Source organism: Ranitomeya imitator, chromosome 1 (genome assembly GCF_032444005.1).
Source record: "Ranitomeya imitator isolate aRanImi1 chromosome 1, aRanImi1.pri, whole genome shotgun sequence".
NCBI lineage: Eukaryota > Metazoa > Chordata > Amphibia > Anura > Dendrobatidae > Ranitomeya > Ranitomeya imitator.
This window is the reverse complement of record NC_091282.1, coordinates 388,794,340-388,816,851: the sequence shown is the minus strand read 5'-3', so window position 1 is coordinate 388,816,851 and position 22,512 is coordinate 388,794,340. Positions and strand designations below refer to the sequence as shown.

The window sequence follows — 22,512 nt, the reverse complement described above, 5'->3', positions numbered from 1 at the left end:
TACTGCACCTGATACCCCAATACTGAGCCGCTGCTGCCGTATGTGTCCCTATTACTGCCCCTGATACCCCAATACTGAGCCGCTGCTGCCGTATGTGTCCCTATTACTGCACCTGATACCCCAATACTGAGCCACTGCTGCTGTATGTGTCCCTATTACTGCCCCGGATACCCCAATACTGAGCTGCTGCCGTATATGTCCCTATTACTGCCCCGGATACCCCAATACTGAGCTGCTGCCGTATGTGTCCCTATTACTGCACCTGATACCCCAATACTGAGCCGCTGCTGCCGTATGTTTCCCTATTACTGCACCTGATACCCAAATACTGAGCTGCTGCTGCCGTATGTTTCCCTATTACTGCACCTGATATCCCAATACTGAGCCGCTACTGCCGTATGTGTCCCTATTACTGCACCTGATACCCCAATACTGAGCCTCTGCTGCCATATGTGTCCCTATTACTGCACCTGATACCCCAATACTGAGCCTCTGCTACCATATGTGTCCCTATTACGGCACCTGATACCCCAATACTGAGCCGCTGCTGCCATATGTGTCCCTATTACTGCACCTGATACCCCAATACTGAGCTGCTGCTGCCGTATGTATCCCTATTACTGCACCTGATATCCCAATACTGAGCCACTGCTGCCATATGCGTCCCTATTACTGCACCTGATACCCCAATACTGAGCCTCTGCTGCCATATGTGTCCCTATTACTGCACCTGATATCCCAATACTGAGCCTCTGCTGCCATATGTGTCCCTATTACGGCACCTGATACCCCAATACTGAGCCGCTGCTGCCATATGTGTCCCTATTACTGCACCTGATACCCCAATACTGAGCCGCTGCTGCCGTATTTGTCCTTATTACTAGACCTGATACCCCAATACTGAGCCTCTGCTGCCGTATGTGTCCCGATTGCTGCACCTGATTCCCCAATACTGAGCCACTGCTGCCGTATGTGTCCCTATTACTGCCCGATACACCAATACTGAGCCTCTGCTGCCATATGTGTCCCTATTACAGAGCCGCTGCTGCCGTATGTGTCCATATTACTGCACCTGCTGTGTAAATTCTAAAGCATCCTTCTATAATATAGTAATGCCGGGTGCAAGTGCCCTAGAAAACTGTGCCCATATTTTGACCCCTAGAAAGTAATATTGCCCTGTGTGCCCCTTTGATAGTCACAGTAACTAGAGTTCCCCTATAACAATAAGTGCCCACTTTACATTTAATAATGTCCCGAGTCTCCCCCTGTACATTTCCTCTATACACAGTATGATACCCTCAGAGTATACTGATCCCTTAGTAGACTCCAAACTGTTTAATGGCTCCAACACTGTATGATAGCCCCTTCACTGTAATCCCCACACTGTATGATGGCCCCATAGATAACCTCCATATAGTATAATGTGCCAGATAGTCCTCAATATACTACAAGACAGTACCCCTATAGGCAGACCCTGTGGTATAAGGCAGCACCCCCCCCATAGGCAGATCCTGTAATGTATAAGGCAGCACCCTCATAGGCAGATCCTGTAATGTATAAGGCAGTACCCCCATAGGCAGATCCTGTAATGTATAAGGCAGCACCCCCCATAGGCAGATCCTGTAATGTATAAGGCAGCACTCCCCCCCATAGGCAGATCATGTAATGTAATAAGGCAGACCCCATTAAAAAAACACAATAAATAAATAATAACCTTTCTTCCTCCTTGTTCCAGCGGTGCTCCCTGCTCCCACTCTTTTCTTGACAGCTGGCGCCGGGTGGTGATGTCACCGCACCCGCTGTCAGTGTTGGCGTCTGCAACGTCAGATGCTGACGGGAATGATGGGAGAAGGAGCCCTGAACAGCGCTCCTTCCCTCATCAATGAGGTGAGCTGTATCGCCTAGATGCCGATACAGCTCACCATGCGATGAGAGGCAGGGGGCCCACTGCTGGCACCGGGCCCCCCCGCCTGCTCAGGGGCCCATAGCGGCAGAGCAGGGAGATACAGTTTCAGTAGCGTAACTCTGGGTGGGCCCCCTCAGAGTGCGGGGCCATGGGCGACCGCCCCCTCTGCGCCCCCCAGTAGCTAAGCTACTGCTGGATACATTTAACCCCTTTACCCCCAAAGGTAGTGTAAGAGGGTCACTGGCACTGTATGTGAGGGGAGATATGTGTCACGGATATTGCTTTCCTCTGTGATCAAGAAACCCATATGTTTCTTTTCAGCATGCTATGTGCTGAAGGAGTTAAGCAGCCATGTTATGTGCAGGTTTTTAAGTGAGTAGGTAAAGGTACCATCACATTAAGCGACGCTGCAGCGATCTAGACAACGATCCCGATCGCTGCAGTGTCGCTGTGTGGTCGCTGGAGAGCTGTCACACAGACAGCTCTCCAGCGACCAATGATGCCGGTCCCCTGGTAACCAGGGTAAACATCGGGTTACTAAGCGCAGGGCCGCGCTTAGTAACCCGATGTTTACCCTGGTTACCAGCATAAACGTAAAAATAAAAAACAGTACATACTTACATTCCGGCGTCTGTCCTCTCCGGCGCTGTGCTTCTCTGCACTAAGCGCCGGCCGGAAAGCACAGCGGTGATGTGACCGCTGTGCTTTCCGGCCGCTGCGCTTACACAGTGCAGAGAAGCACAGTGCCGGGGGACAGACATCGGAATGTAAGTATGTAGTGTTTTTTTTTTTTTACATTTACGCTGGTAACCAGGGTAAACATCGGGTTACTAAGCGCGGCCCTGCGCTTAGTAACCCGATGTTTACCCTGGTTACCAGTGAAGACATAGCTGAATCGGCGTCACACACGCCGATTCAGTGATGTCTTCGGGAGATCCAGCGACGAAATAAAGTTCTGGACTTTCTGCGCCGACCAACGATGTCACAGCAGGATCCTGATCGCTGCTGCCTGTCAAACTGAACGATATCGCTATCCAGGACGCTACAACGTCACGGATCGCTAGCGATATCGTTCAGTGTGACTGTACCTTAAGAGATGGGTGGGACGACTACTCACCATATGCGAGAGTTGCCATATGTGGTGCCCCTGAGGAACTGGGCAGGACCGTATATGAACTTTTTATTTTCATTTGAGTCAGACTGGCCGCTTTTCTGTTACCAGTTTGGGTTTTTGGTTTATGATGCAATAAACTACCCAGAGACTTTAACCACATGTGTGCCTGTGTCTATCTCGAGGAGCAGCTAAGTGAGCCGACTTTCCACAGTGGTTTGTATGTTAATGACCAGGCCAATTTTTACAATTCTTACCACTGTCACTTTATGAGGTAATAACTATGGAACGGTTCAACGGATCCCACTGATTCTGAGATTCTCTTTTTTGTGACATATTGTACTTCATGATAGTCGTAAAATTTCTTCAGTATGACTTGCGTTTATATGCAAAAAAAATAGAAATTTAACAAATCACTATAAGAAGCACCGGACTATAAGACGCACCCAGGTTTTAGAGGTGGAAAATAGGGAAAAAAAATATTTGAAGCAAAAAAGGTGGTAAAATATTTAATAACATAAATAACATACTATTATATGTGGTGTTATTATATATAATAGTATGTTATTATGTTGGAAGCTACGGGACCAGTGTGGTGTCTGTAAAGTACTGTCTGAAGACGCTGGAGGGTGAGCATGAGAATGGTGGCACAGGGCTAATATTTAAAGCACCACTCCAGCACTGAAAAATAACACTGGAGTGCTGCTTTAACAATCCATGATGGAACTATAACTCCCATCATGTCCTGCAGATCCTATGGCATGCTGGGAGTTATAGTTCGCCACAGCAGTGGCAGAGTGCTTTATTGTGTGTTGTAAAGACTAACCTTTTAATTGTGGCAGCCAGCCACACTGTGGTGAGGTAAAAAGCTGGAGCATCCCATGACACCACAGAGCCCTCCCTCTTGTTGCCTCTCCACAGCACAGGTCATAAGAGGAAGCGTGCAGATTCTAGTGTGGTGTCTGAAGGACCTGTGATGTCATCAAGAAGAGGGAGGGCTCTGTGCTGTCATGTGATGCTCCAGCCTGCCCACTTCATGACATCACACTGGTCCTTATGCCCAGCACTCAGCATCCAGCACAGCCCAGGCAAGAATGCAGTGCTCTGGTCTCCCCTGGCTCCCTGCTGCTGCCCCCTCTTTCACCAGATATACAGATCTCCCCAGCCGCTGCAGGATTCCAGGGCTGGGGAAACCATGTGTGTCCGCTGTATAAGTGAAGGAGTATTCATTTGCTGCTCCCCACTCACTGCTCAGCTCTGACAGGTAGGCGGGGAAGCGGCTAATGCACTTTAATCATCGGGACCATGTGGTTTCCCCAGCCTGGATTCCTGAAGCAGGGCAGGGACATTTTTCTGCCTCCTACAAGTGGGATCCCACTCGCTGCTGCCCCCACCCCACGTTACATCCGTACCATAAGACGCACCCACACTTTCCTTCCAAATTTGGAGGAATAAAGTGCGTCTTATGGTCGGAAAAATACAGTACTTCATATCCAATTTTTTGGGATCAAGAGTTGCAGAAAAAAAATGGACAGCAGAATTTGTTGTGTAATTTATCTGAGCATACTGATACCCCATATGAGGGAGAAAACCACTGTTTGGGCACATGGCAGAGCTCGGAAGGGAACGAGCTCCATTTGACTTTTTGAATGCAAAATTTGTTGGAACAATTGGAAGACACCATATCACATTTGGAGAGCCTCTGATGTGCCTAAACATTGAAAATCCCCCACAAGTGACCCCATTTTGGAAACTAAACCCTTCAGGGAACTGATCTAGATGTGTGCTGAGCACATTGAAACCTTAGGTGCTTCACAGAAGTTTATAACATAAAAATAAAAAAAATCTAATTTTCCTCACAAATATGTTTTTAGCACAATATACTGCATTTTCATAAGGGTAACAGGAGAAATTGCACCATACAATTTGTTGTGCAATTTCTCCTGAGCACGTCAATACCCAATATGAGGGAGAAAACTACTGTTTGGGCGCACTGCAGGGCTCAGAAGGAGCAATCATTAGCGGACATCATGTCCCAATTGGAGAGCCCCTGATGTGTTTAAACAGTGGAACCCCCACAAGTGACCCCATTTTGGAAACTAGAGCCCTCAAGGAATGTATTTTGATGGGTGGTGAGCACCTTGAACCCCCAGGTGATTGACAGAAGTTTATAACGTTTAAGGTAACATAGTTATTAAGGTTGAAGGAAGACTTTAAGTCCATCTAGTTCAACCTATAGCCTAACCTAACATGCCCTAACATGTTTAGATGGTTTGAAACATATTGTTCATAAGGAAAAATCAGTGTGGTGACCATAGTTAATGCAGGAGGGATGGTGGCTACAGTATGTAAGGTGTACAGTGTGAAGGCCATGTATCATAAGAGGGACAGTGTGGGGTCACTTTATGGGCAGGAAGCATAGTGGGGCAAATATTTCTTCAGGTGAAAGGCATAAGGCTTATTAAGTGCACAGCATCTGCGGATATTTTTTTATTTAGATGTACCGTATTTTTCTGACCATAAGACGCACTTTTTTTCCTCCAAATTTGGGAGGAAAGTGTGGGTGCGTCTTATGGTAGGGATGTAGCATGTGGGGGGGGGGGGGGGCAGCAGTGAGTGGGATCGCACTTTTATCCCACTTCAGGATGTCCCCGCTGCCCGGAATCAGTGCTGGGGAAACCAAGTGGTCCCGATGATTAAGTGCAGTGAATATTCATTAGCTACTCCCTGCCCACCTATCAGCTGAGCCGTGAGCTGGGAGAGGCAAATGAATACTGCACTTAAGCAGGGACACACATGGCTTCCCCAGCGCTGATTCCTGCAGCAGCTGGGGAGATCCGTGTGTCCAGGGCAGGAAGCAGCAGCAGCAGGGTCCGGGGGAGAGGAGATCGCTGTACCTTCCTGGGCTGGAGCTGAGTGCTGTGCAGTGTGCACAAGGAGGACCTGTGATGATGTCAGAAGTGGGCGGTCTGGAGCATCACATGGCAGCACAGAGCCCTCCCTCTTCTTGACATCATCACAGGTCCTTCTGACTCCAACACTAGAATCTGCTGGCTTCCATTATCTGTGCTGTGGAAAGGCAACAAGAGGGAGGGCTCTGTGTGCAGTAATGGGATGCTTTTACCTCACCACAGTGTGGCTGGCTGCCACAATTAAGAGGTTAGTGTTTCCAAAACACAATAAAGCACTCTGCCACTTCTTTAGTGAGCTATAACTCCCAGCATGTCATAGGATCTGCAGGACATGCTGGGAGTTATAGTTCTCCCATTGGATTTTAAAGCAGCACTCCAGTGTTATTTTGCAGTGCTGGAGTGGTGCTTTAAATATAAGCCCTGTGCCCCCATTCTAATACTCAGCCTCCAGCATCTTCATATAGTATGGTACAGACACCACACTGGTCCCGCAGCTTCCAACATAATAACATACTATTATATGTGGTGTTATTATATAAAATATTATGTTATTAAATATTTTACCACATTTTTTTTGCTTCAAATATTTTTTCCCCTATTTTCCACCTCTAAAACCTGGGTGCGCCTTATAGTCCGGTGCGTCTTATAGTCCGAAAAATACGGTAATTATAATAGTAACATAGTTGGTAAGGCCGAAAAAAGACATTTGTCCATCCAGTTCAGCCTATATTCCATCATAATAAATCCCCAGATCTACGTCCTTCTACAGAACCTAGTAATTGTATGTTACACCCAGGCCTCTCTTGAACCCCTCGACTAAGCTCGCCATCACCACCTCCTCAGGCAAGCAATTCCAGATTCTCACTGCCCTAACAGTAAAGAATCCTCTTCTATGTTGGTGGAAAAACCTTCTCTCCTCCAGACGCAAAGAATGCCCCCTTGTGCCTGTCACCTTCCTTGGTATAAACAGATCCTCAGCGAGATATTTGTATTGTCCTCTTATATACTTATACATGGTTATAAGATCGCCCCTTTTTTCTAGACTAAATAATCCTAATTTCGCTAATCTATCTGGGTATTGTAGTTCTCCCATCCCCTTTATTAATTTTGTTGCCCTCCTTTGTACTCTCTCTAGTTCCATTATATCCTTCCTGAGCACCGGTGCCCAAAACTGGACTCAGTACTCCATGTGCGGTCTAACTAGGGGTTTGTACAGAGACAGTATAATGCTCTCATCATGTGTATCCAGACCTCTTTTAATGCACCCCATGATCCTGTTTGCCTGTTTGCTCAACCAGAGCTGTGAAAATAATAAAATCACATTTTCTTCACATAAATGTTATTTTAGCCCCAAAATTAGCATTTTCTTAAGGGTAACGGGAGAAATTGCACCATAAAGTTTGTTGCGCAATTTCTCCTGAGTACGCCGATATCCCATATGTGGGGGAATACTACTGTTGAGGCACCATATTGAAGTTTAGATTTTGCTGGAATGGTTTGAGGGTGCCATGTCAAATTGGCAGAGCCGCTGAGGTGCCAGAGCCACAGAACCCACCTATCTGTGAACTTATTTTACAAACTACACTCCTCAATGAATTCATCTAGTGGTGCAGTGATCATATTGACAACACATGTACCTTACAGAATTTTATACCATTTAGGGGTTGATGAAAGAATAAATTACTTTTTTTACCACTAAAATGTTGTTTTAGCCCCAAGTTTTTAATTTATCTAAGGGCTAACAGGATTTTTTTTACAACAAACTGAGGTCTGTTTTTTCCTGTGTGCGCCAATATACTACATGTAATCGGGAAATATTTTTCAGTCACAGTGCAAAGTGCAGAAGGAAAGGCGCACCAGATTTTACTGTTATGGTTTGTAGGTGCCATGACCCACTGGGGGAGCCCATGATGTGCCAGAACAGCAGAACTCCCCATAATTGACCCTGTTATACAAGCTACACCTCTCAATGAATTCAGGGATCAGATTGACACCACAATTTTATACCATTGGGCAGTGAGGAAAAAATAACTACACTTTTAGAAACAAAATTTTGTTTTAGAATTTACACTTTCACACAAGAAGTGGGTAAAAATGGCAGCAAAATTTGACCCACAATTTCTACTGAACGTGTTAACACCCCATATGTGGCAGTACAGTACTACTTAGCCATACGGAGAGACTCGGGAGGAACGGAGCACTATTTGCCTCCTGGTGCGCAGATTTTCCTAGAATAGTTTGCAGACTCCATATTCACAGCCCCTAATTGCTAGAAGACCAGAATTCCCCCTCAAGTGACCCTTTTTGGAAACTATGCCCCTTGGGGAATTTATCTACAGGTGTAGTTACGATTTTGAGTCCATGTGTATTTTGCAGAAACAAGCAGCAATGAATGTTGCCGAGTGAAAATGGCATACTGCCATTGAAGTGACCAGTACACTATAGTGACCAGTACGTTGTAGTCATCAGTACATTATGCCCAGCTCGTGCATCTGGAGGCATGCACCCATAAGTTAGGTGGGCTCTCATTGCTTCAGAATTGCCAAGTGTGGATGCAATATGTGGTTTAGGTGCACTGTGAGGCTTAGTAGGGGAGGGGGCATTTGGATTTGAGAGTGGAGAATTTGCTGAATTTCTTTTGGCGAGTGAGGGGCCATTTGCTTTTCCAGAGCCATTGTGCTACTAGTAATGTGGAAGCCCCCTATATTTCCATTAACAGAAGACTGACCTGAGTAAGGGCTTGCTTTTTATGGTGGATTGAGTTGAAGCTTTTATGGGGAATGATTTACATGAATTTAAGGATCACAGTTATCAGGTGCTCTGCGCTGACCACTTTCTTTGGGGTTTCCATCCAAATCTCTGAGTGATGTGATTCCCCAGAGGGATCCATTCACTATAATGAGGCAGCAGAGTTACTCTGGACTCCATCTGGCCTCTGTTCAGTGGTGTCTTTCTTTTCAGAAGTGCCCAAAACTGTGGCAGAAAGAAAAAATCAACAGCAGGCGAAGAATTGGTTTTATTTAATTTTTACGCTGTTCCTCATGCTGTATAAGTGACTAGGCAACTTTATCCTTTGGGTCGGTGCGATTACAGCGATACCAGATTTATATCAAGTTTTTATGCTTGGCTGCTGTCACACACTAATAGATGTTTTTTATTGCGAAAACTAGCTTTTTTATCACCATATTTTGAGATCTATAATTTTTTCTTATTTTGGCCCACATAGTTATGTGATGTTTCTTTTTTGCGTGACAAATTGACGTTTTTATTGGTACCATTTTCGGGCACATGATATTTTTTGATTGCTTTCTATTCTGACTTTTGGATGGGCAGAATGAACAAAAACCAGCGATTCAGGATTTTTTTTTTGGGGGGGGGGGAATTTGTGCCATTCCGTGTATGGTAACTTATAAGGCAGTTTTATTCTTCTGCTCAGTACGATTACAGCGATACCTCATTTATATCTTTTTTATGTTTTGGAGCTTTTACACAATAAAAACTATTTTATAGACAAAATAATTATTTTTGCATCGCTTTATTCTGAAAGCTATAACTTTTTTATTTTTCCATGAAGGAGCTGTATTGCAGCTTGCTTTTTGTGGGACAAGATGACGTTTTCAGCGGTAGGCTGGAGTTACACCAGCGATTTTAAAATCAATCAGATTTTGATGCAGGAGAGTCGGACGAGTGCAATGCAAGTGTCATGCGAGTGTCATACGTTTTATATGCGAGTACAATCCAATTTTTCACACCTATCATTCGATTTACATCAGAATGCAGTGCGATTGCCATCTGATTGCAATGCGATTTTAACATGAGCTTTTACATACAGCAATTCTGTCATGTAATAATAGTAATAATAATAACAATAATCTTTATATAGCGCCAACATATTCCGAAGCGCTTTACAGTTTAAGTTTTACACATCGTTTTCAAACTAAATATTCTTCTAAGCACACACACATATATATACAGTACAGACCAAAAGTTTGGACACACCTTCTCATTTAAAGATTTTTCTGTATTTTCATGACTATGAAAATTGTAAATTCACACTGAAGGCATCAAAACTATGAATTAACACATGTGGTATTATATACTTAACAAAAAAGTGTGAAACAGCTGAAATTATGTCTTATATTCTAGGTTCTTCAAAGTAGCCACCTTTTGCTTTGATGACTGCTTTGCACTCTCTTGGCATTCTCTTGATGAGCTTCAAGAGGGAAAGCCAGCAACTAGGGGCAGATGTTTATAGCCTGAGAAGGGGGTTAATATGCATGGAGCTTTCCAGGCTATTAATATCAGCTCACATCTGTATACTAAGCCTTCTCTGGCTATTAAAATGGGCCCCCCCAAAAAAATGACATGGGGTCCCCCCATAATTAATAACCTGCAAAGACTATGCAGACAGCTGCAGGATGATATTAATAGCCTAGGAAAGGGTCATGGATATTAGCCTTCCCTGGTGAAAACATGAGCACTCAGCTACCCAGAAAAGGTGCAACTCTAAGATGCGCCAATTCTGGCACTTAGCCTCGCTCTTCCCACTGCCCTGCAGCAGTGGCATATGGGGTAATAGTTTGATGGTTGATGTCACCTTTGTATTGTAAGGTGACATCAAGCTCGGCTTAGTAATGGAGAGATGTCAATAAGACACCTATCCATTACTATTCCTACAGTTGTTACAGGTTGAATAAAGATACAGCCAGAATAAAGTCTTTTAATTAAATAAAACACTAAACACAGTTTGCCATCTTTATTGTACTCCTCATCCATGCGACACCCTCCATCTCATGTAATTAGAATAAAATAATATATTAACAATATACCCCTACCTGTCCATATCTGATTCCCACGCCGTAATCCATATCTTTGATATATACAGTTTGTAACCAGAACGGTGCTAAGATGCAACCGCTCCGGCTGCAAACTACTGGTGAATGAATGAGATGCTGCCAGCACAGCATTAGTGACTAGTGGTGCCATCACTGATGCTGCACTAACTCACAGCTGCCATCACTGATGCTGCACTAACTCACAGCCTGACCTGCGCTGAACTCTGGAGCATGGGAAAATGAACTGGCTGCATGTATTTCTATGCAGCTGAGCATTCCGGTCCCGAGTTTCTCGCATTGCACTTGCAAGTGTGCCCCCAGCCTTAAAGTGAATTGGTCACTAAAAAGATGGGATTAGTACATTTTGTAGGAAAAATGAAAAATTACTGCACATTTTTTAACCCTTCTAACTTTCTAACGTAAAAAAATGCTTCAAAAATGATAATTGACAATAAATAGTATTTACCACATGTTTACATAAAGTAAACATGTGGTAAATACTATTTATTAGTTATTTTGTGTGGTCTAACTATTATTTTTTGAGGGCATAAACATTCAAACTTCAAAAATTGTGAAGTTTTCTTATTTTATGTCAAATTTTAAATATATTCATTAACATTAATTATATCGACTTAAATTTACAACTATCATATCTGGGATATTTTGAAAAATTCTAATGTTATTACCATATAAAGCAACACTGGTAAGAATTGAAAAATTTGGCCAGATCAGGGCGAGGCAAACAGTCTATGGAATGAAAGGGTTATCCTATTTCGAGAAAAAAAAAAAATTACAGCAGTTTTGAAAATAACTTATGACATTTTGTTACTATGTATTTCCAGCTAATGATGTACAATTATTTCAAAGGTTACATGCAGAAGACCAAAAAGACTTTCATTTGAGACTTGTCAACCTTAAAAAATCTTATGAAAACTGAATAGAGCCAGTGGATTATTTTTATAAATTTTTTATAAAAATAGTCCAGCTGATTAGATAACTAAATTAGCTAGATGTCTCAGAATAAAATATTGTGTCAAATGAAGAGTTATCCTTGATTTAAAAAAGGATCGTTTTTTTTCCTTTAAATTGAAAACAAGACAAAACCATGTACGTTTTGATGATTCTGGAAAAATAAGCCTATTTTTTAAAAATTTTGGACAACACCTATAAATATTTAATACTGAACATTATGTAGGAATATACATTAAAGTCAAACTGAATATAGTTCAGAAAATGTAACATTTTGTAGTCTTTATTTTTCAGTCTCTTTTATTTAAAGGGAGGATAAGAAGATCTGTTAGGTTAATTACACAAGAGAAAATCACAAGCAAGTTTCCATATTTATGACTTCAATTAATATGGCAATGAATTTATGCATCAGTAAGAATTTGCAAACATACATATGCAATGCGCACACAGACAAGCTGTGAGTTGGGGTACTTTACCATACTCACAACCCACAACATGTTTCAGCAGTTTTATTTCCTTCCGTTATCTGTAACAGCTAACATATGCAGTGCTTAATATTTGTCATACATATTCTTAGTGGACACATCTGTCAACATGTGTTAATTAGAAAACGTTAAAGAGGGGCGCAATAGTGCAGTTACCAAATTAACAATCAGTTTACTGTGAGGTTTGAGTATGCACAACACATATAGTAAGTATGATAGGAGGGCTGCAGATGGCACCGGACTCGCGAAGGATCTTCAAGAAATTCTAGAGAGGACATTCAAGACGCCGACAATTCTGCGCTCCTCCGAAATCAGGCAAGGGAATCACAGAGTTCAGAAGAGTTGCGTACTTTATTTAGGGTTATAAAACAGCGCGTTTCATGGACGTCCTGTCTACTTCCTCAGGTACATAGCCAATACTAACCACATGATATTACTCACATATATAGGGTGGGATGGACATAGAAAAAATGGGCGTCAAACTCACCTGGAGCCGTGAACGCTGCAGTTATATTTAAAATACAAACAAATTTGTTACATATCTAAACAACAGTGATTAAAAATGCAATTTGTTAGAATAAAAAATATATATAACATTAAAATGTAAGATTTTTCTGCAAATAAAAATTGAAAAGAAAGAAAATAAAAAGTCTGCTGAGATTGAAAAACCTTTTTTTCGTAATATTCTCTTGTCTTAATTGCAGACCAGGATTAGAACCTGCCTTCCTTGGAAGCATCGTGGGGGTAAAAGGACCTTGGGGAACAGACCTCTGAGCTATTCTGTTAATTGACCCTTGAAGCTTAAAAAAATTTGAATACTTAAAAAAAATCAATATTAGTAGTATATAAATCAATTAAAATATATATTGAATAAAATTCATTTATAAAAAATGTATGCTAAAAGTAAAAAAAAAAATAAAAATGAAAAATAAAAATAAAAAAATAGTGGTTTTATCTAATATATAAAGCTGAATGTGTGTGTGTATGTGTGTGTGTGTGTGTATGTGTGTGTATGTGTGTATGTCCGGGATTGGCATCTGCACCGTCGCAGCTACAGCCACAAAATTTTTCACAGTCACACGTCTGGACCCCGAGAGCGTCATAGGCTATGTTGTGAGGCAAAATTTTAACCCCGCGCGTTCCAATTCACCAAACAATGTTGCCCCTATCTACATAATGGGGAAAAAAGTGAAAGGAAAAGTGTTGGAGGCGTCGCAGCTACAGCCACAAAATTTTGCATAGTCACACGTCTGGACCCTGAGAGCGTCATAGGCTATGTTGTGAGGTGAAATTTTAACCCCGCGCTTTCCAATTCACCAAACAATTTTGCCCCTATCTACATAATGGGGGAAAAAGTGAACGGAAAAGTGTTGGAGGCGTCGCAGCTACAGACACAAAATTTTGCACAGTCACACGTCTGGACCCCGAGAGCATCATAGGCTATGTTGTGAGGTGAAATTTTAACCCCGCGCTTTCCAATTCACCAAACAATTTTGCCCCTATCTACATAATGGGGAAAAGTGAAAGGAAAAGTGTTGGAGGCGTCGCAGCTACAGCCACAAAATTTTGCACAGTCACACGTCTGGACCCCGAGAGCGTCATAGGCTATGTTGTGAGGCAAAATTTTAACCCCACGCGTTCCAATTCACCAAACAATTTTGCCCCTATCTACATAATGGGGAAAAAAATGAAAGGAAAAGTGTTGGAAGCGTCGCAGCTACAGCCACAAAATTTTGCATAGTCACACGTCTGGACCCTGAGAGCGTCATAGGCTATGTTGTGAGGTGAAATTTTTACCCCGCGCTTTCCAATTCACCAAACAATTTTGCCCCTATCTACATAATGGGGGAAAAAGTGAAAGGAAAAGTGTTGGAGGCGTCGCAGCTACAGACACAAAATTTTGCACAGTCACACGTCTGGACCCCGAGAGCATCATAGGCTATGTTGTGAGGTGAAATTTTAACCCCGCGCTTTCCAATTCACCAAACAATTTTGCCCCTATCTACATAATGGGGAAAAGTGAAAGGAAAAGTGTTGGAGGCGTCGCAGCTACAGCCACAAAATTTTGCACAGTCACACATCTGGACCCCGAGAGCGTCATAGGCTATGTTGTGAGGTGAAATTTTAACCCCGCGCTTTCCAATTCACAAAACAATTTTGCCCCTATCTACATAATGGGAAAAAATGAAAGGAAAAGTGTAGGAGGCAAATTGACAGCTGCCAGATGTGAACAAGGGGGACTTAAAGAATGAGAGCGATGGCGCCAAAGAGTATATACCATACAGTTGCTAAGGTGGGGCCCCGACATGGGATACTCACCACACACGGGGATATGAACACACACAAAATGCGCCACACACTACCACATGCTTGAACACAAATTACCCTCAGCACACATTTCACCACAAATACACCAACCTCGCCACATAAAAGTCGAAACACAAAAGTCGCCACTCAAAACTCGCCACGCGCAGAACTCGCCACATGCAAAAACTAGGCAATTGCAAAACTCACCACAAGTGCAAAACTCACCTCATGGAAAACTCGCCACACGCAAAACTTGCACATGTGGAAAAATTGCCACATGCTTAAAAGTTGCAACACATGCAAAAGTTGCCTCACACAAAACTTGCACATACTCAAAAGGCACCACACATAAAACTCGCCACGCGCAAAACTCGCCATGCGCAAAACTTGCTGCACACAACTTGCTACACTAACCTGTCACATGCAACTCGACACACAAAAAGTTGCTACACGCATGTTGCCACACAAAACTCATCTCACAAAAGTCGCTACATGCATGTCGTCACACGCAACTCAACACACACAACTTGACAAACGAAACTCGCCCTAAAACACACACAAGTCTGGTATTATCCATCAAAAATAAAAATCTGATTAATAAGCAGACAAACTACAACAAATGTACCATATAGGAAATACGGCAGCTGTCAGTCACATGACCTGTCTATTATGTGTATGTGTGAGCTAATATATACTGCCAGGGGGAGGGCTTCCTGTTGACTGGGGATATATCAGGCTGCCAATTTAGCTTACAAATACTGAGGTAAAAATACTGAGCAAATAACGTGTGAACGAGGTCTAATACAGGAGGAGATGACACACAGGTATATACTATATACAGGGGAGATGACACACAGATATATACTATATACAGGAGAGATGACACACAGGTATACACTATATAGAGGAGGAGATGACATACAGGTACATATATATACAGGAGGAGATGACATACAGGTATATACTATATACAGGAGGAGATGACATACAGGTATATGCTATATATAGAAGACGACATGCAGGTATATACTATATACAGGAGGAGATGACACACAGATATATACTATATACAGGGGAGATGACACACAGGTATATACTATATACAGGAGGAGATGACATACAGGTATATACTATATATAGAAGGAGATGACATTCAGGTATATACTATATATAGGGGAGATGACACACAGCAGGTAAATACTATATACAGGGGAGATGACATACAGGTATATACTATATACAGGAGATGACATACAGATATATACTATATATAAGGGAGATGACAAACATGTATATACTGAGGTGATGAGGTGAAAATGAGAGGTGTGAGGTGAAAATGAAAAGGTGTGAGTGCAAAATGAGAGGAGTGAGGAAAAATAGTGGAGTGATAAGAAAATGACAGATGGGAGGTTGAAATGACAAGTGTTAGGGGGGAATGAGAGGAGTGAGGGAGAAAATGAAAGGTGTGAGGGAGAAAATGAGAGATGTGAGGGGGAAAATGAAAGATGTGATTGGGAAAATGAGAGGCGTGATGGGAAAATAAGAGAAGTGAGGTGCTATAACTAACCACAGATATTTACTATGCCCAGGCAACGCCGGGCTCTTCAGCTAGTTAATTATAAAAATGAAAATTTAATTAAATTGTTGAATAAATTAATTATGATAAAAGGATGAGTGAATGACGGGCGCCTCTACATAATATTTAATAATAAAAAAATTGTTATAAAAAAAATATATATACATATATATATATATATATACATATATATATATACTAGATTGTGGCCCGATTCTAACCCATCGGGTATTCTAGAATATGCATGTCCCCGTAGTATATGGACAATGATGATTCCAGAATTCGTGGCAGACTGTGCCCGTCGCTGATTGGTCGAGGCAACCTTTATGACATGATCGTCGCCATGGCAACCAATCAGAGACGCGGGATTTCCAGGACAGACAGACAGACAGAAAAACCCTTAGACTGTCTGTCTGTCTGTCCTGGAAATCCCGTGTCTCTGATTGGTCGAGGCCGCCAGGCCTCGACCAATCAGCGACGGGCACAGCATGGCGACGATGATGTCATAAAGGTTGCCTCGACCAATCAGCGACGGGCACAGTCTGCCGCGAATTCGCCTCGACCAATCAGCGACGGGCACAGTATCGACGTAGATGTCATAATGGTTGCCATGGCGACGATGATGTCATAAAGGTTGCCTCAACCAATCAGCGACGGGCACAGTCTGCCGCGAATTCTGGAATCATCATTTTCCATATACTACGAGGACTTGCATATTCTAGAATACCCGATGCGTTAGAATCGGGCCACAATTTAGTATATATATTAAAGATAAACATTGTAAATCAATTTTAGTGAAGACCTTATTTAATGTGAAAAAAACCCCAAAAAAATACTTTTTTAAATTTTTTTGTTTGAGTTTTGCTCTATTTATTATAAAAACATTATAGAACACTATAGAAATACTTCTGATATTTCATTCAGCCCTTGTGGTTTCAGGGTGTTGAGTTTATATATCCAGAAAACCTCCTTTCTGTTGAGACATTGGATTCTATTGGAGCTCTCAGATGGAATATGTTCAATGGGTGAGATTTTTATACACCCAAAATCTTGTTTATGATGCATGCAAATATGACGTGACAAACCATGTTTTATAAACCCAGTAACAGCATTGTGTCCACAAGAGACTGAACTTCCCTAGACACAATGCATCTCCCATACTCTGGAACTCTCTAAACCAGACTCTCACATACAGTGAAAACCTTCAAAATCAACCTGAAGACCTACATCTTCTGACGATCATACAGCCTGCAGTAACACTTGTTCCACCATACTTCTGCACAACCACCTCTGTTTGCACCTACTGGATCTGGACCCATCACTTGTAGACTGTAAGCCCTCGCGGCAGGGTCCTCTGTCCTCCTGTACAAGTCAGGGACTCATTTTGCTCAATAATATTGTACTTGTTTTTATTATGTATACCCATTTTCACATTTAAAGCACCATGCAATAAATGGTAATAGAAAAATAATAATAATAATAGCGAGAAGGCGCGTAGGATCATCCCAGATTCAAATTTCAACTGTACTTTATTAAGTAATAATAATATAATAGAAGATATCTTATTTCTTCTATGAAATCTACAGAACTTACTTCAGCGAGGGATTCTCTACTAGTGCAGAGGGTATTTCAACCAAGTTGTCGCCGCTGACCACCAATAGTTTCAAATTGGTGAGATTGGTAAGCTCAAAAGGCAAGTAAGTAATATTGTTCTTTTGCATCAGCAAGGTTTCAAGATCTTCCAATCTGTAAAATAAAATAAATGCTTACACCATTCTAAAAACTGACACATAAATAAGTTACTTGCCATATGAATGGTCTATAATTATGCTTTCTTCACCACCCAATGGTATAAAATTCTGAGGCAAATGTGGTGTCAACATGTTCACTGCACCCCTAGATGAATTCATTTTGCAGTATAGTTTATAAAATGGGGTAAATTATTGAGGGGTTCTGCTCTTCTGGCACCTATGGGGCTCTGCCAATGTGACATTGCTCCTTCATGCTATTCTAGAAAAATCTGAACTCCAATATGGCACCTCTTCCCTTCAGAGCTTTGTACTGTACCTCAAAAGTAGATTTTAATCACATATAGGGTATTTTCAAACACAGGAGAAATTGCATAACAAATTGTACAGCTCATTTTCTCCTTTCATTCCTTTTATTCCTTTGTAAAAATAAAAACTTAGGACCAAGCAACATTTTAGTGGAAACAAATGGTAATTTTCCATTAACTCAGCCTAATGATATACAATTCTATGAACCACCTGAAATTTAAAAATGCTCACTATGCCCTAGACACATTTCTCAAGAGATGTAGTTTCCAAAATTGGGCCACTTTTGGAGGTTTCAGCTGTTTTGACATGTCAGGGGCTCTTCAAATGGGACATTGATTACAGCCAAAATTGATCTCCAGAATTCAATTGGCACTCCTCACCTTCTGAGTCTTGTTGTGTGCCCAAACAATAGTTTTCCACCACATATGGGGTGTGAAGAATCGCATTTCGTATCTCTACATGACATCACTAATATGTCAGGGAGGTCACGCGGTACTGTGTCCCCATATCCACCAACGTGATGTTCCGCACCCCTTGGGATACATAATGTCAGCTTGTCACAGTTTTACACATACACCCACTGTCCACATGGGCACAGGGAGGCACTGGGAGTTATGATGTGGCACAACACTCGCAACACTGACAGACTGAGATACCCCTTTCACTAGCATCAGTGAAACAACCTTGCCAGCCAGGTAGGCCTACAACCAGTTCATCATTGGATATAAGCCCGATCCGGTATCGGGATTATATCAGCCCAGAAACCAGCCCCGGTAGCATATGACATTAAATCGAGAACATGGATGTGTGCATTCGTGGATCAAGATAAAAGAGCATTCCAAGGTTAAATTGGATATTTAGTCATATTAAGGACACAATAGACAAAATACTATATACACAATGCATATGCATAGACAATGGTCAGATATGCAAATACAGGTGGTAGTACAATAAGTATAAGCAGATGATCCACAAGTTATTTACTGGCTTGATGTTCAGCCTTGATGCTGGCAGCCACATCGGAGGTGTAGGGTATCAGTTGTTTCCATTTTTTCCAGCACAATACTTGGCATGACCTCCCTGTAGAAGTGAACAACAGGCCACAGTCTCGCACGAGCACCTAACTTCTCGATCTGTCTCTCCGTTTATTGTACCTGGGATGATCCTAGCTTTCGTCACCCTGGCTTTGTTAATAGAAATGCCAAAGTCTGTGATGGCTCATAATTTCTCTACGGAAGGTCATAGAGAGTCAGTTTTGGTGTCAGGCTTTTGTTACAGTTGGAAACCAAAGATGACTTCACTAACTAGCTTCTACTAGCCGTTCTAAGTGTCTCCCCAAACTGGGGTGTTAGAACGGAATGAGACCCCAGCTGGCATTCCCAAGATCTCGAAAATGTATCTGGGTTATGGCTAGGATGTATGATAACCCCATAACTCATTTTGAAATTATTGCTCCTGTACATCTGGGGGGATTTTTTCAAGCAGATAAGCAGCTTGTGTTCCAGAAGAGCTTTATCCTCTCTGGAAGGCCTTGGTAGCAACTAGACTGCTGGTGTGTGAGCTTTTTCAGTTCAAGCTGGGCCACCTGCTAAGCCAGGTGCTCAGTCTCAGCTTCACACTGATATAAAACAGTTTATTGGTATGAAGTTATATTCCCCATATTCTTCACATCTCCCCCCTTTAGAGGGTGCCAGGGGAAGCACATTCCACTGTTCCCCCAGCGTGCCTGTCCATAACCTCCCCTCACCAAGATAATCCATCGGCATTACTGTGTTCACGACCCTTCTTGTGGTGAATGGTGAAGTGGTACTGCTGGAGTTCAAGTGTCAGAAGTTGAGCACTGCAGCTGTGCAACAGGTGGCAGCTCTTCCCTTTGGACAGTTCCTTGCTAACCCAGATACTAATACCTGTATTGTTCTGATTGTCTCCATCCTGAATTCCTGATTGGCTCCACCCTGATTGAACACCTGGCATTGCACTTCCTTCCTTGCAACATTATTGCGCTACCAGCCTTTAGTCAAGCTTCCTTTCACCTGCTCCTTCATTCCAAGATTACATTGCTGCTTCCAAGTACTGACCCAATGGCTATTACTGACTATGCTACCTGCCTGTGATGCCCTTAGTGGTTGCAATATCACTACTTCAACCCATGTCAGTCCATAACAGAAAAATCTTCCTCAGAAAATGGAGTCTGTTGCAGCAAGTTACTGAACTTCAGAATTTTGGTACCATACACCAAGAAAAATTTTCTAAGCTGCAAACTCAGATGCTGGGTCAGCAAAAAGAAATTATTGAGTTACAATCAAACGCACGCATGCTGCTGCTTGTAAAGTTCAGTGGGGATTGTTATCATTATCGTGGATTTCTTAATGCCGTATCAATTTTTAGATATAACCTTCTCCTTTTACCAGGGACAGGAAAAAGGTTCTGTTCATCATTAGTGATGAGCGAATAGTGAAATATTCAGATTCGGGAGAATTCGGCACAAATAATTTCTAATATCCGTGTATTCGTAACTATTCCAATGCAAGTCAACAGGAAAGACGAATATTTTTCTGATGGACACAACAAACAGGTCTGAGGGCTTGGGAAAAAAGCTGAAATGGATGGGAAAGAGCTAAAGCTAAATGGAAACAGCATGGAGAAGATGCCTGCATGCGTTTCTGACTCACATATGGTATCTGGGAATAATGTTGTCAGACTATTGCGCCGGTATTATGGATTTTAAAAAAAAAAACTACCAAACCACATTTTTTTTAAAGGGAAAAATGCTAAGAAACATTATTTCCTTTATAGTTACATGTATATAATGCAAAATAAAAAAAGACCTCCCCTTTATCATACTGAGCGTTTGGCTTTAGTTTTTCCTTTAACATTTCTGAGTGCTCTCACTCCTACATTTGGTAGGTCCTTCCCTCATGCTAAATAGTTAGCAAGATAGTAGAATACATATTCCCCATTCCTTCACAATCCCATTTCAAACATGCCCATTTGAATTTTGGGCTTCACCTGCCACCACCACCATGTCCACCTCCATGTCATTATTTGGCCCTCGCTTACAACTTCAGCATGCCAACAGGTGCCGTGAAATCTGAGTTTGGTAAGAACCCTCAGGTGGCCCTGTATCATACATTTGTGAGGGCTCTCACTCCTATATTTGGGAAGTCCCTCCTTCATGCCAAATAGTTAGCAAGATAGTGGAATACATATTCCCCATCCCTTTTCAATGCCATATCAAACATGCCTATTTGAATTCTGGTAAATTTAGCAAAGTAAAAAAAAATGGATGGCGAAATATGAAGATCTTCAGAGCTTATATCACTTTGGATATCTAATGGGCCCAATGGTAAGCGCCTGGACCAACAAAAACTTCTCAGCTGAATAGCAGCAACAAGCAGGTAGGTCACTTTTATATCACTGGTATTAATTCGGTCTAGAGCTGCAGCAATTTCTGGAATCACAATGTTGACAGATTTTACCGACTTACATTTTTTGTGACTAAAATGCCTTATCACTAACAGGTAATCCCCTCATGTGTTGAGGCTGTCTCAGGCTGGTTTCACACTTGCGTTTTTGTCTGCTGCGTTTTTTTTCAAAAAAACGCATGCGTTTTTTTTTCCTATATTTAACATTGAAAACGCATGCGTTTTTTTGTGTATGCGTTTGGTCGCGTTTTGCAACGCATGCGTTTTTTTACTGCATGCGTTTTTTTTTCTAAAATGCTACTTGTAGTATTTTTAGAAGCGTTTTTTGGACCAAAAAAAAACGCATGCGTTTTCATGCGTTTTTTTTGTGTCAAAAAATGCATTGGAGTCAATGGGGACGCATGCGTTTTTTGGTGCATGCGTTTTTTGCGTTAAAAAACGCATGCGTTTTTTTATTAAAAACACTTAAAACACACTAATATGCCACCACCCAACGTAAAGGTGATAAAGGGATCCTAACCCTACCCCTAACCCTAACCCTACCCCTAACCCTAACCCTAACCCTACCCCTAACCCTAACCCTAAGGGATCCTAACCCTACCCCTAACCCTACCCCTAACCCTAACCCTAACCCCTTTATGGTTAGGGGTAGGGTTAGGGGTAGGGTTAGGGGTAGGGTTAGGATCCCTTAGGGTTAGGGTTAGGGGTAGGGTTAGGGTTAGGGGTAGGGTTAGGATCCCTTAGGGTTAGGGTTAGGGGTAGGGTTAGGGTTAGGGTTAGGGTTAGGGGTAGGGGTAGGGTTAGGATCTCTTTAGGGTTAGGGTTATGATCCCTACCCCTAACCCTACCCCTACCCCTAACCCTAACTATTTCTGTTTATAGTGGGTTTTTTACTTTTTTTTAATGATTGGCAGCTGTCACACATTTCT

At 42.1% G+C, this 22,512-nt stretch overlaps 1 protein-coding gene across 1 annotated transcript in view; it reads right to left on the bottom strand.

Annotated features, from left to right (window-relative positions):
- The window catches only part of LRRC2 (leucine rich repeat containing 2), a 759,557-nt gene that overhangs the window by 29,283 nt on the left and 707,762 nt on the right, over positions 1–22,512 (bottom strand). The window contains exon 7 of the mRNA XM_069745466.1: positions 17,695–17,847. Coding sequence (XP_069601567.1) covers positions 17,695–17,847 — 153 coding nt within the window. The remainder of the gene's footprint in view (positions 1–17,694; positions 17,848–22,512) is intronic.